Raw genomic sequence first — 12563 nt, forward strand, 5'->3', positions numbered from 1 at the left:
TTTGATTGTTCTTAGTATATGAAGATCTCAAGGTGAAGTATTCACTTCTTTCTGTTTTCAGTGATGTCCTTTCCGGCTGAAGGTGTAGAGTCTGCCATCAAAAATAACATAGAAGATGTGAGGTTATGTCTGGACTCTAAACATCCTGGGCACTATGCTGTGTATAACCTTTCTCCAAGAACATACAGGCCTTCAAGATTCCATAATAGGGTGTGTATAATTTTTGTGTATTTTTATAAAAGGTCTCTCAACAAAGTATCTTAGTGTATATCTTCAGCTTCCTGTTGTGGGAAGCTTCCTGTGTGTTAAAGTAGGCTGCTTAATCAAAAATATCACAAAATAAGAGTATAAGCATAAGGTTAGAGTAGCCTGTGTTCTGCTTGTTTTTGGTTCCTGTTCAAAGTTATAAATTAAGGCTAATCTTTAATCTTACTGACTCAAGCACATTTCTTAGGCTAGTGATATGTTAGAAGAAATGTATTGGTACCCTTTTTTATTTCAGATTTAAGTGAAGAACAGCAGTCTTACTAAAACCTCAGTCTCTTCTCATTCAGATCTTTTTTTTTTTTTTTTTTCTTTCAAAAGTAGTACTGCTTTGGAGACTGATTTTAAATAACACTGATTGGACTTTCTCCTTGTCCCACTGCATACTGTTTGACTCCAGTGTGGCCCAGCCCTGGAGTGTTGCGTTTTTCAGAGATGACTACCTGACTGCTTGTTGCTACTGCATGAGATACTGGTATAATTTAGCTGAGCCTTCAGTAGCCTTCCTGGCTATTTCTTTGATGCTAAAATAAAGACACATCCCCAATTCAATAACACAGTAATGAGGGCAACTTGTTGGGTGTTGAAACTCTGGACTTCTGTCAGTGCTACTAAATATGCTTCAACTGTCCTGTAACTAGCTCAACAGTCTAAGTTACTGCTGTGTTTTGAGTTGTCTAGCACTGGCTATGTGCTAGACAACTATAGCACACCCTATCTACATTGTGTGTAGTGATCGTGCCCCTTCCCCACAATACTGACTGCCCAGTGGGGAGTCTAAAAGCATTATGTGCTACATGAAATATGAAGTCCTTGTAGACATTATTCTGCAGAGCCACCCTTTAGCATTTCTTCGGTTATCTGAGTTTGCTTAAACGTCATCAGGCTGGGAAATATTTAATGTATGTTATCCAGTGTTTGTCACTTCCCTATTTGTATCCTTACTTTGTACTGTCTACAAGTTTAAATGTCACACCTGAAAAGCAGTTATGACCTCTTTGAGTGGAGGATTCTATTCAGGACCAAGATTTTTTGAATTTGGCTCAGTATGAGGTTTAGTTAAAGACTGTTAAACAGTCTTGGAGCAGGTGCTTCAAACAAAAACTTCAGGAATGCATTTTAGCACTAAGATCCTGGAGAAGTCCACCGAGGCTGATGTATTTAAGTGAACTCATTTATTCCTTGTTCTACTAAATCTATCAGTCTTACCTAGACACTGATATTCCTGATGTATTAATGCTGTGAGTGGCAGTATGTATGCAGTTAAATCTTCCAGTGGCCTGAAGATTTTCTGGTATACATCTGTCTTAGTGACATCGATTTTGTTGTATGATCTTTGTTTTGCTGTATCTGGAAAGAAATAATATCTTGTATCTTGTCATAACACTGTGTTCCTGCCCACTTCATTGGCTAGGAGTGTTTAAGTTCTATAAAAAGAAGCAAACAAAAAAGCAAAAAATTGTATTCTGTAAAAACAGATATTTTACTTGAGAAAAACCTTGTATGAAGAAAAACTCATCATGGGAAAATTTTCCCTGTCCATCTTTGAAATCCAGATATACAATGAGTAATGCTTCCTGACTTTTTTAACTTCGTTAGTCAGTGCTGGGCTAGAGCAGTCAAGTAAGAAGCTAAAGAAGCTTAAGCTTCTCTAGTGCCACAAACGATGATTCTGGCAAGCCTTAAACCCTTAAACTTGATCAAAATAGAACAGCATCTAAAACATTTATGAAATGATACTTTCATGGTTTCCTGTGTACTATGTCTAAATCCTTTTTTTTTTTTAAAAAAAAAAAAACCTTGATTAAAGTTAATGGTAGCTTTGAAATCCTCTCTGCTAACTTTGAGTTGTGTTTGGAACAGGTTGCTTCGAGAGGTTGTGCACTCAGTCTCTGGAGATTTCTAAGACCTGCCAGTATAAAGCTCTCAGCAAGTCAGTCTGACCTTACCACTGACTCTGCTTTGAGCTGTTGGAGCCTCGGGAGATCTCTATTTCACTGCAATCTGAATTTTTCTTTGATTCCATCTTATAAAAGGAGGTTGTGGGTCTTTAAAGGTGTCAGCAACACAACATGTTGGCAATTTCAATTTTGATAATGACCGGAACATATTGAGCTTCAAACACAGCCAAATGGAAAGTGGGCAATGTTGTGTGGTTTCCATTTCATGGCAAAACTAGAGTCTGAGCAGAAAGTAAACTTTAAGTCAAAAAAAGTAATTTCTCTAACTTTTAGAATATGTATTTTCCACTTTATTTTCTGGTTTATAGCTGTAATGCTGCCGTATGATTCTTTCAGTGATAGTATAATATTTGAGATGTATTGACGCCCATGTTGAAATCTGTGGTGAGCAAGAATATAAAGGGCTGCTTGCTTTAGCTTTATTTGGTCTGCGGTGACTTTGCAAAACTTTTCAGCAACAAAAGAATGTTAAATCTCTAGCAAAGTGAGGTTTTCTGAAACAGCCAACTTTTTAGTTTTTCACTGTACTCTAGGATTTTAATTTATAGAAGACATCATATGTCAGATTATCTCTTGTAGCCTTTTTTCCTGAGCTTGGCATCTCATTGAGAACTTCTTGTGATAGTTCAGGTAATTAATCTGAGTAACCTTTGAGCTCTTCTGTTTGAGAAGACGTGTGGCTGATAGTGAACTTGGTCTTTCACCTTCATTTTCAGTCCTGTCTAAAAAGAAAAAGGTTGCTTTGTAAGTTGTTCACTTGGGTCCTGATAGAGCCTTTGCTCTCTGAGTTGCAGGTTCTCACGGATCAGGCTTCTCATGTACTGCATTCTTCTGTGGTTGGACTCGATGATCTTGAGGTCTCTTCCAACCTACAAATTCAATGATTCTGTAATACAGAGGCTGAGAAGTGAAGCAATTATTTGGCAGTCTTTTGTAAAACTAATTGCAGAAGGAGTATTACTGAACTGCTGAGGCTCTTTGAGTAAAGGACAGAAGTAAAAACATACTGAATCTAACATTTTCCTTAAAAATGTGCACTACTCAGGTTGAAAGCTTTTACAATCTGAAATTTTCTCAGAGGAAGAAAATCTTATGTTGTTGATACTTCAGCCCTCTGGTCTGTTCCAGTCTGCTGTCTTTGATCCTATAACATGATGCTTGTAGTGTTGCAATACTGTTTCTGGGAGGGGCACTTTGCTTAATTTCTGCACAGAGATGGCATTCAAGTGCAAAATTTCATTTTATACACATAGTTTATGCTGTGCAAATATGTGACTGTCATGTTGTTTGTCACTTTGGCTGGATCTCTCATTTCAGGTTTCTGAATGTGGCTGGCCAGCAAGGCGAGCACCAAATCTTCAGAATCTCTACAGTATATGCAAGAACATGCATTTATGGCTGAAACAAGATCAGAAAAACGTTTGCATTGTGCACTGTCTTGTAAGTAATCGGTTTGTCTCAAGTGTTTTGCTCAATCCAACTTTAGGTATTAAGTATTAAGTAGGTATTGGGTATTAGGTATTAAGGATGTTAGTATCACACAGTTCATGAATATTCCTGATTTTCCTCACTGTAGGGCCTGGAGGGAATTCCATCCTGCTATGTATTAATAAATTATTTCCATAAATTTTCTTTTTAGGCAGTTAGTGGGATGATGTAGCTCTTCCTTGCTGTTCTGGTTGCAGTTGGGATAGAGTTAATTTCCTTCCTAGTAGCAGTTATGGTGCTGTGTTTTGGATTTAGGATGAGAATAAAGTTGATAACGCACCAATGTTTTAATTGTTGCAGAGCAGTGCTTACACTAAGTCAAGGACGTTTCAGCTTCTTGCTCTGTCTTGCCAGCGGGCAGGCTGGGGGTGCAGCTGGGAGGGGACAGACCCAGGACAGCTGACCCCAACTGGCCAAAGGGATGTGCCATGCCACCTGATGTCATGCTGGACAATATATAGGGGTGGCTGGCTGGTGTGGGGGGTACTGGCTGCTGGGGGATCGACTGAACAATGGCCTACAGGTGGTGAGCAATTGCAATTGCGCATCGCTTTTGCACAAATTATTATTAGTAGTACTATTATCATTATTTTCCTTTCTTTTCTGTCCTAAGAAACTGTTTCTATCTCAGCCCACCGGCTTCTTTTTCTTCTGATTCTCTTCCATATCCCAGAAGGGGAGGAGGGAGGGGGAGCGAACGGCTGTGGGGTGCTTATCTGCTGGCCAGGTTAAACCGCAACACTTGCATGTAATATAGAAGGCATTATATAGGAGGGATTAAGACAAAGTAGCCTTTGGGAGCAAAAAATGTTTTCTGCTGCCTTAGTGTTTGCTTTATTTTCTCACTCTACTATTTTGATGGAGCACTCTTACTTTGTAAGTAGCGGCTGGGTGTATTCTGCTTTTCGCACTACTGTCTACTTGGAAATGTAATTATCTGAAGGATTGCAGAAACCGACTGTGGGACTTCGGTGGATCCTGCTTTTGCGGGCAGCCTATTGCCTTGTAAATTCCAGTGTTATTTAATGTGTCGCTAACTTTGATATAGCCCTCAAAAAAGCAAGTGAACTGATAAAAAGCAACCTCTCGTGTCAAATGTGGGAGATGACTGTTAAAGCAATTTGAAGGAGGAACATTTCCTTTTTCCCCATTTCTACACATACATGCCGAATGACTATGGAAAAATCTATGCTTGCTGATAAAACAAACAACAGGACCTCAGGCTTTTATTGCTTTTTTTTTTGTTTTTCTGTCAGCTGTTACCTTCTAACTTCTGAATATTCAGTATTCTGTTTTGTAGGGAGGAATATAGGCTGTGTGTAGCAGTAGTTCCTGCAGATGGATTCATTTTTTTTTCTTTCCCTTCTCTTAGTTCAATGACAAGTATTAATCTCAGTTTTAGTCGAACAGCTATAGAACGTAGTATGGCTCAGTTCTTAGAACTGCTTCTATAGCAGAAGCCCATGGTTATTGACCTAAAACAGCACCGAACTTGGTTAAGACCAGGAAACAGACATTAAAATAGATGTTAGTGATAGTAAGGTAATAAATATCAAACTGAATTTTAAACAGCAGTAAGCTAAAGCAGTAATTTATTCATGTTTGAGCAAGCAGATAGTCTATAGAATTGTTTGTATTATGTGAAAAATCAAATGATCACACCAGAACTAGGGCTTTTTAATGCAGAACACACAGGTAGTATGTTCTTCGGTAACTTCTGTAATGCTTTTTCCTTTAGGTTTAATAACAAATTTACAATTTTCTTGTAGGATGGAAGAGCCGCATCTGCTGTTGTAGTTTGTTCTTTTCTGTGTTTTTGTCGTCTCTTCACGACTGCTGAAGCTGCAGTTTATATGTTCAGTATGAAAAGATGTCCTCCTGGTATTTGGCCTTCTCATAAAAGGTATGCTATCGGTCTGTTTGTAGGGTACTATTGAAGCAAGTATTTGTGCAATTGTGAATATGCAACTATTTTTACAGGGTCCTTTTTACGATAAATTATTTCAACAGTGTCTGTGTTAAAACAACAAAATACTTGGAAAAACAAATGTATTGTAAGTAGATAAAGTAGTTCTGTGAGTAGTTTGAGACCTTAATTACTAACGGTGTTATCACAACTGAATCAAATATGATATGTATGTAGTGAAGCAGTGTTAGGAGTGAAAACAAGGGTATGCAGTGCTTTCGAATGCTGTCTTTAGTATAAAATCCTCTTCCACATGTAGATGACGTTATATTCCACATGCACCAGCTTACTACATGGTAAGTTTTAGTGTGTCAGACCACAGCAAGTTCTGTTGGAAAGAGTAATAATTTCTTGTTCAGATAAAAATGCCTTCTGTTTTTTAAAGGAGTGCATGCAGAGGACTTTGGAATATTTGTCAGAATGTATGAAACTAGGTATTTGAATTAATTTGATAGATCTTTATGGTGGTTTTACTATGCTGGGCAGCTAAACCCCACAACCGCTCTCTCACTCCCCCTCTTTTAGATGAGGAGGGGGAGAAGTAAAGCAAAGAACAACTCACGGGTTGAGATAAGGATAATTTAATTGAAGGGAAATAATAATAATAATTAAATAAAGATTATTATGAACTAAACAATTTAACTAAAGGGAAATAAAAAGGGAAAGGGGAAAAGGGAGGGGGAAAGGGAAAAATAAAAAGAAGGGAGGAAAACAAAAAAACAAAAAAAATGAAGGCTATATGGAAGTGCAGAGGAAAGAAATTACTGTCTACTTCCCACAAATGAGCGATGATTGACCACGTCCTTGAAGCAGGGCCTCAACACACGTAGCCGGTGTTCGAGAGGAGGACCGACGTTTTCAACACGAGAGCCCACCCCTCCCCTCTTCTTCCTGTTTCCACCTTTTATTGCTGAGTGTGAGCCCATACAGCAGCACTGTATGGGCTGCTGCTGGGAAAGTTAACGTTCCAGCCAGACCCAGTACAATCTTGTAACAATAAAGTCTCCAGAGCAAGTGACTGTGGTATTAAATGTTTTTCCTACAAAAAAAAAAAAAAAAAAAAGATTAAATTTAGAAAGGTGAGAAGTAAAGATTAGTGAAGAGTAACTGACAAATTATGAAGTTGTACAAATTTATTCTAGGTATATTTAATGGGTCCTGTACAGGGTAGGTCATCAAAGAGGATAAACATAAAGGTAGCCTGATGTGTAAAGTGCTGTTAGGAGGCTTTGAGTTACTAGCTTCAGAACTGCTGTAACTTTATTCCATTTTGTGTAAAATATCAGTGGACAGTTCTCTTAGTGGGGTGTTGTAGCTGAGGCCTTTGGGAAGAGCGGCTAGCTTGTTTTACAAGTGAGTAAATGTAAAGCTATAGACCTGAGGCAGAGGCTAGCATTGTCTGTAAGGTGAAACAAAGGCACAGATGATTTCATATGTGGTGCTGTATTCAATTGTCTGAACAGCATATTTTTCTGCTGTGGTGGAGCTATTAGATTTTCCTGCAGAAATTGTGTTGCTGTCCTTAGAAAGACCAGTTAAGTATCATAAGTATTTCCTCACATTTCTATTTTGTTCTCCTTTTGTCAAATTCTATCAAATTGAAAAATCTGTTTTCAGGAAGTGCTTTTACATGTTTCCAGTTCTATTACCACGTGTTATTGCTGGGTGGCTGGGTATTAACAAAAGTAACTTGTGTGCCCCTGTTCTTATGATTTCGTTCTCTGATCTAACCTTTTGTATTTAACAGATATATTGAATACATGTGTGACATGATGGCTGAAGAACCAATTATTCCTCACAGCAAGCCAATCCTTATTAGATCAATCATCATGACTCCAGTTCCTCTTTTCAGTAAGCAGCGTAACGGCTGCAGGCCTTTTTGTGAAGTATATGTTGGGGATGAAAGAGTAGCTACTACCTCCCAGGAATATGACAAAATGAAGTAAGTATAGGTTATGAAAACTGCACGTTAAGTTTTCCTTTAACTTAAATAAGAAGTCTTTACTATGAGGAGAAAATATGATTTTGGGGCTGGTTGAGCAGAGAGCAGCTTAAATACGTGGAAAAGCTCCTCTATCCTATTTTAGTTGATCCTGAAAGGTAAATCATGGGGAAGAGACAAAGTGGTTAAAAAAGAGTTTGAAGGTGTCTGCACAGAAAGCGTGGATCACAGTGGAGTGGCATATTACACTGTGGGCTTTGGGAAACAAAGTTGAACAAGACCTTCTCTATACCACATGGAACAGCATGAAACTAGGAAGACTGATCTCTGCTGCACATGTAGTTGGGGTGGTGTACCAACACCACTAAGACTGAACTTTGTGATGCAGTTGTGCAGTAAGCATCCACCAGCTGCCATAGCTGTAAGGAAAGAGCTTAATTCTGGTATATCCAGGGTAACTCTGGTGCCTGCTGATGTAATGCAATGTTGCAGCTATAAATCATACTAGCAATGCTATCTGGCAGTCAGTCACAAATGGAGGTAAGGTAAGAATGCCCAAGTCCTTCCAGCTTTCTTAAAAACCCAAGCCCAGTAAAAATTTGTTATGAACTTGGAGAGGGAGCAAAAGAAACAGCTACGGAGTGTTAAAATATCTTCCTTTTTTTTTTTTTTTTTTGGACTACTGTATCTCAGTGGGGATCCTAACTTATTGGTTACCAGTATTGTGTAACAGTGTAGCTACAGTTTCTTTTCACCTTTCTTTGGAATAGCTTTCATAATTCCCAGTCTGTTGGCCACTGTTCTAATTGTGCTCTTGCATTTTTACAGCAGTTCCTAAGAAGCATATTTCTCATATATTTGATTTGAGAGTTATGAGTCTAAATGTATTTGTAGCTCTGTTTTGGGCAACTGCTGCTTGTCAACTACTTGCTTTTGACAAAGCAAGTGACGAGCAGTTTTTAAGTTTTAATCACTTAGAGTGCATTCCTTCATTCGTAGTTAAGAATTTACGGTGGTATTTCATGGGTTAATATTGAAGGGCTTGGGGAAAGAAAACTAAGCATAAGGAAATAATCCAGCTTCAGAAAAATATAGTGCAAATGTGGATATGCTTTTTCTTCAGGGAATTCAAAATTGAAGATGGGAAAGCTGTAATTCCACTAGGTATAACAGTACAAGGAGATGTTCTCATTGTGATCTATCATGCCCGCTCAACACTAGGAGGCCGACTGCAAGCTAAGGTAATAATAAATTTAACAACCTGCATGAATGGCTTCCTTCTAGGTATAGTTTCTATTGTAATTGTATTTGGAATCTCATTAAGTACGTGAGTTTATTTAGTGTTCTGTGTTCAAATAAATGTTTGTGTTCATGCACTTGGGAATCCAGTTCCTTCAGGCCTGGTAAGTGTCCATTTTCTTCATGCTCTACATGGAGATGCTTTGGTAAGCATTTCTGGAAATTACTCCTATAGTGATAGTAACTAGCTAAAGGCTCTCCACACAAATACAACTTTTCAGTTTATTTGGTCTCATCTATTAAGTTGCACAATAGGCCAAAACTTCTTAGTTCAGTATAAGTAAACCAAAATGAACAGAAAAATGCCACTTAGTGCAAAAGTGGTATTCCAGGGACTGACTGCACTAAACAGTCTCAAATAAAATAATAAAAAAAATGCATGTGGTGTTGTACCTTGTTTCTAAGCAAGTTTGAGTGTTGTAGCTAATTTTATGACTGGTCTTTTTTTTTTTCTCCCAGAGAGAATGCATATTTCATTTTTATTTCAAAAAAAAAAAAAAAAAAAGCAAACCCTCATGTACTAGAATCACAAGTTTGCCAAGTCTGACTCCAAATTCCTATAAATGAATTTTGGGTCCCCCTCTTGTGGTGTGACCAAATTAAACCCAGAGGTCTATGTAAATAAACCTGGAGGTCTATGTAAAAGATGGGATGACACAGCAAAGTTTAGATAACTTACAGTATTGCGAAAATTGATCCAGAGGTTCTTCAGACAGTACTGCAGATTCCAGACATTTGCAGCAAAAATACATACTCGTACATTTCTGCTATTACTGAAGTAGATGTTCTCCCTACATTTTTTACTTTGCATAGAAAGTTGAGTATGAAATTGTATGTTGCAGAGATGCAAGACTGAGAAATATTTGGCCAAAGGTAATGTGTTCTCCTTGTGCAATCTCAGTGTCAGTTTCACTGATTGTAAGGTTAATGCCTGGTTTCTCTGGTATTTAACCATTAACCGAGAGAGATTAGAATTTTCTCGTCTGTCTGCTGTAACACATGGTATATCAACAGTGTATGTAATGATACTGGTTTGGTGTTTTAATGGAACAATATTCATTGTCTTCGTAGTTCTACATGCTGTAAAATGCTCCCTGAAGCTCTCTGCAGAACTCTACTAAGATCAGCCATTGCATTTCAATTTTGCTGTTGAGTGCTTAGAGCTGTGTGTTGTGAATGTCTTCCACTTGTTTACAGTTGATTTGAGAGAGGATTTAGTTTATCTTCTAGGAAATGTCTTGCATAACGAGGGATTAAAACTTATCTGATAGTGTTTCAGGTTTTCATACGTAGTTCAGGATAGGGCTGGATGGATGAGAGAAACTGCCTCTTAATTCCTTTCCTGGTGTGTGTCACTAAGCTGCCTTGACCAAAAGTTCCTAACAATCAGTGGTGGGCAGAACTTTTGAAGTGAAATTTAACATGGGGAGTGAGATACCTGCTCAGGTAAGTGTCAAGTGGTCCACCTACTGGGAAGAACTTTTGCATCGTTGTGTCATCATGGTTCTCATCTGTCAGGATTTGTAACTTCATGCCTGTGACACTAGCAAAGTGTAAATAAAGTTTTGGCTGTAAGAGGTGTTAGTAGGGAAATCTTGAAATCAGATGCACATAACAATGGGAAAATGTGGAAGATGCTGGAAAACATGGATACCGAGTGTGAGTATAAAAAGGGAATTTCAGGCAAAGCTGATTTTTATATCTTTTTGTAATCCACAAAGTGTTTAGCAGAAGGAATTTTACAAGATAACTCAAGCACATCAGAGCTGTACATGTATTAAGATGTATTTAAAGAGGTTGTGCACTAGAACTGGGTTATACAAAGCTTACAGACTTCGTAATGCAGCATTCGGACACATCGGCCAGAAAAGAAAGACCAAGGAGGGCTTACTCTGATGGATGAGAAGGGAGAGCTGGTAACCACGGACATGGAGAAGGCTGAGGTACTTGGGAAGTTTTCCCTCAGTCTTTACTGACAGTAAGCCTTCCCATGTCTCTTGATTCCCTGAACCTTGTAGATAGAGGCTGGGGGAGCAAAGTCCCTCCCCCTGTAAGCGAAGAGCAGGTTGGAGACCCCCCTGATGAAACTGGACAGGCACAGCAGGTCTGTGGGGCCCGATGCCATGCACCCCAGGGTCCCAAAGGACCCTGATGGAGCTGCTAAGCCTCTCTCCATTGTATTTGGGAAGTCCTGGCAGTCAGGTGAAGTCCTGGGTGACTGGAAAAAGGGAAACGCCACTCCTATTTTTAACAAGAGCACCTGGGGGAACTACAGACCTTTGAGCCTGGCAAGACAGTGACTTCTGTGCCTGGTAAGATCATGGAACAGATCCTCCTGGAAGCAATGTCAAGGCATGTGCAGGACAAGGAGGTGATCTAAGACAGCCAGCATGGCTTCACCAAGGAAAAATCATGCCTTTGAGAAAAACTCACTGAGAGCAGACCTGTGGAGAAGGACTTGAGGGTTCTGGTGGGTGAAAAGCTCACCGTGAGCCAGCAGTGTGCACTTGCAGCCCAGAAGGCCAACTGCATCCTCGGCTGCATCATCGGAGGAATGGACAGGAGGCTGACAAGGGAGGTGATTGTACTCCTCTGCTCTGCCCTCATGAGGCCCCACCTGGAGTGCTGCATCCAGGTCTGGGACCTCCAGCACAAGAAGGACATGGACCTGCTAGAGTGGGTCTAGAGGAGGGCCACAAGGATGATCAGAGGGCTGAAGCACCTCTCCTTTGAAGATGGGCTGAGGGAGTTAGGGCTGTTCAGGCTGGAGAAGAAAAGAGAAAAGGCTCTGGGACACCTCCTTGTGGCCTTTCAGTACTTAAAGGGGTTTTACAAAAAAGAGGGAGAGCAACTTTTTACTTGGGCAGATAGTCACAGGACCAGGCAGAACTAAACTAAAGGAGGGTATATTTAGATTAAGTCTTAGGAAAGTAATTCTTTATTCTGAGAGTGGTGAGGCCCTGGCACAGGCTGCCCAGAGAAGCTGTGGATGCCCCATCCCTGGAGGTGTCCAAGGTCAGGTTGGATGAGGCCCTGGGCAGCCTGATCCAGTTGGTGGCATCCCCACCCACAGCATAGGGGTTGCAACATGATCTCTAATATCCCTTCCAACCTGAGCCGTTCTATGATTATAGGAAAAGCTGTCAGAGTTGTCTTATTAGACTGTGTTTGTATCACTTGCATTATAAGGACAGGCATGAATATTCTACATGTGCTGTAATTAAAGCCAGGGAGCAAATATAGTGTGGGTTTATCAGTTTGCTGTATTTTGGATTTGTGTAAGATGAGGAGCTACATGGATCTTTTATGGTAGCGTTTTCTTGATTCTTGTTTGCTGACCAAGCAGGGGCGAAGTATCTTTTCTGTAAGTGGAAGAAACAGTGGGGGTAAGTTGAATGGTTGTAATATGTTTGGAAAAACAGCCTTCGATATGTTACTTTTACAGCTGTACTGAATGGACTCCTATGATGGGTTCCTATTTCTAGATTAGTGCATTGCATGATGAGTTTTTTTCTGAATATATTATGCTGAAAAGTGTAACAAAGGTCATGACATTTAAGCCTTTACAACAGGGTCTGGAAATATTTGACAGACTTCAATAATCTGAGGCTAGTACTGAGAGTAGTATCTGGTCCAAGGGCTT

At 39.6% G+C, this 12563-nt stretch overlaps 1 protein-coding gene across 4 annotated transcripts in view; it reads left to right on the plus strand.

The window, feature by feature from the left end:
* The window catches only part of GAK (cyclin G associated kinase), a 72848-nt gene that overhangs the window by 35141 nt on the left and 25144 nt on the right, over positions 1–12563 (plus strand). For all 4 annotated transcript variants that reach the window (XM_082784216.1, XM_082784217.1, XM_082784218.1 and 1 more), the window contains exons 13-17: positions 62–210; positions 3543–3665; positions 5483–5616; positions 7427–7621; positions 8745–8862. In XM_082784216.1, the coding sequence (XP_082640342.1) occupies positions 62–210; positions 3543–3665; positions 5483–5616; positions 7427–7621; positions 8745–8862 (719 nt within the window). The remainder of the gene's footprint in view (positions 1–61; positions 211–3542; positions 3666–5482; positions 5617–7426; positions 7622–8744; positions 8863–12563) is intronic.

The sequence above is a fragment of the Aythya marila genome (genome assembly GCF_965140915.1).
Source record: "Aythya marila genome assembly, chromosome: Z".
NCBI classification, from domain to species: domain Eukaryota; kingdom Metazoa; phylum Chordata; class Aves; order Anseriformes; family Anatidae; genus Aythya; species Aythya marila.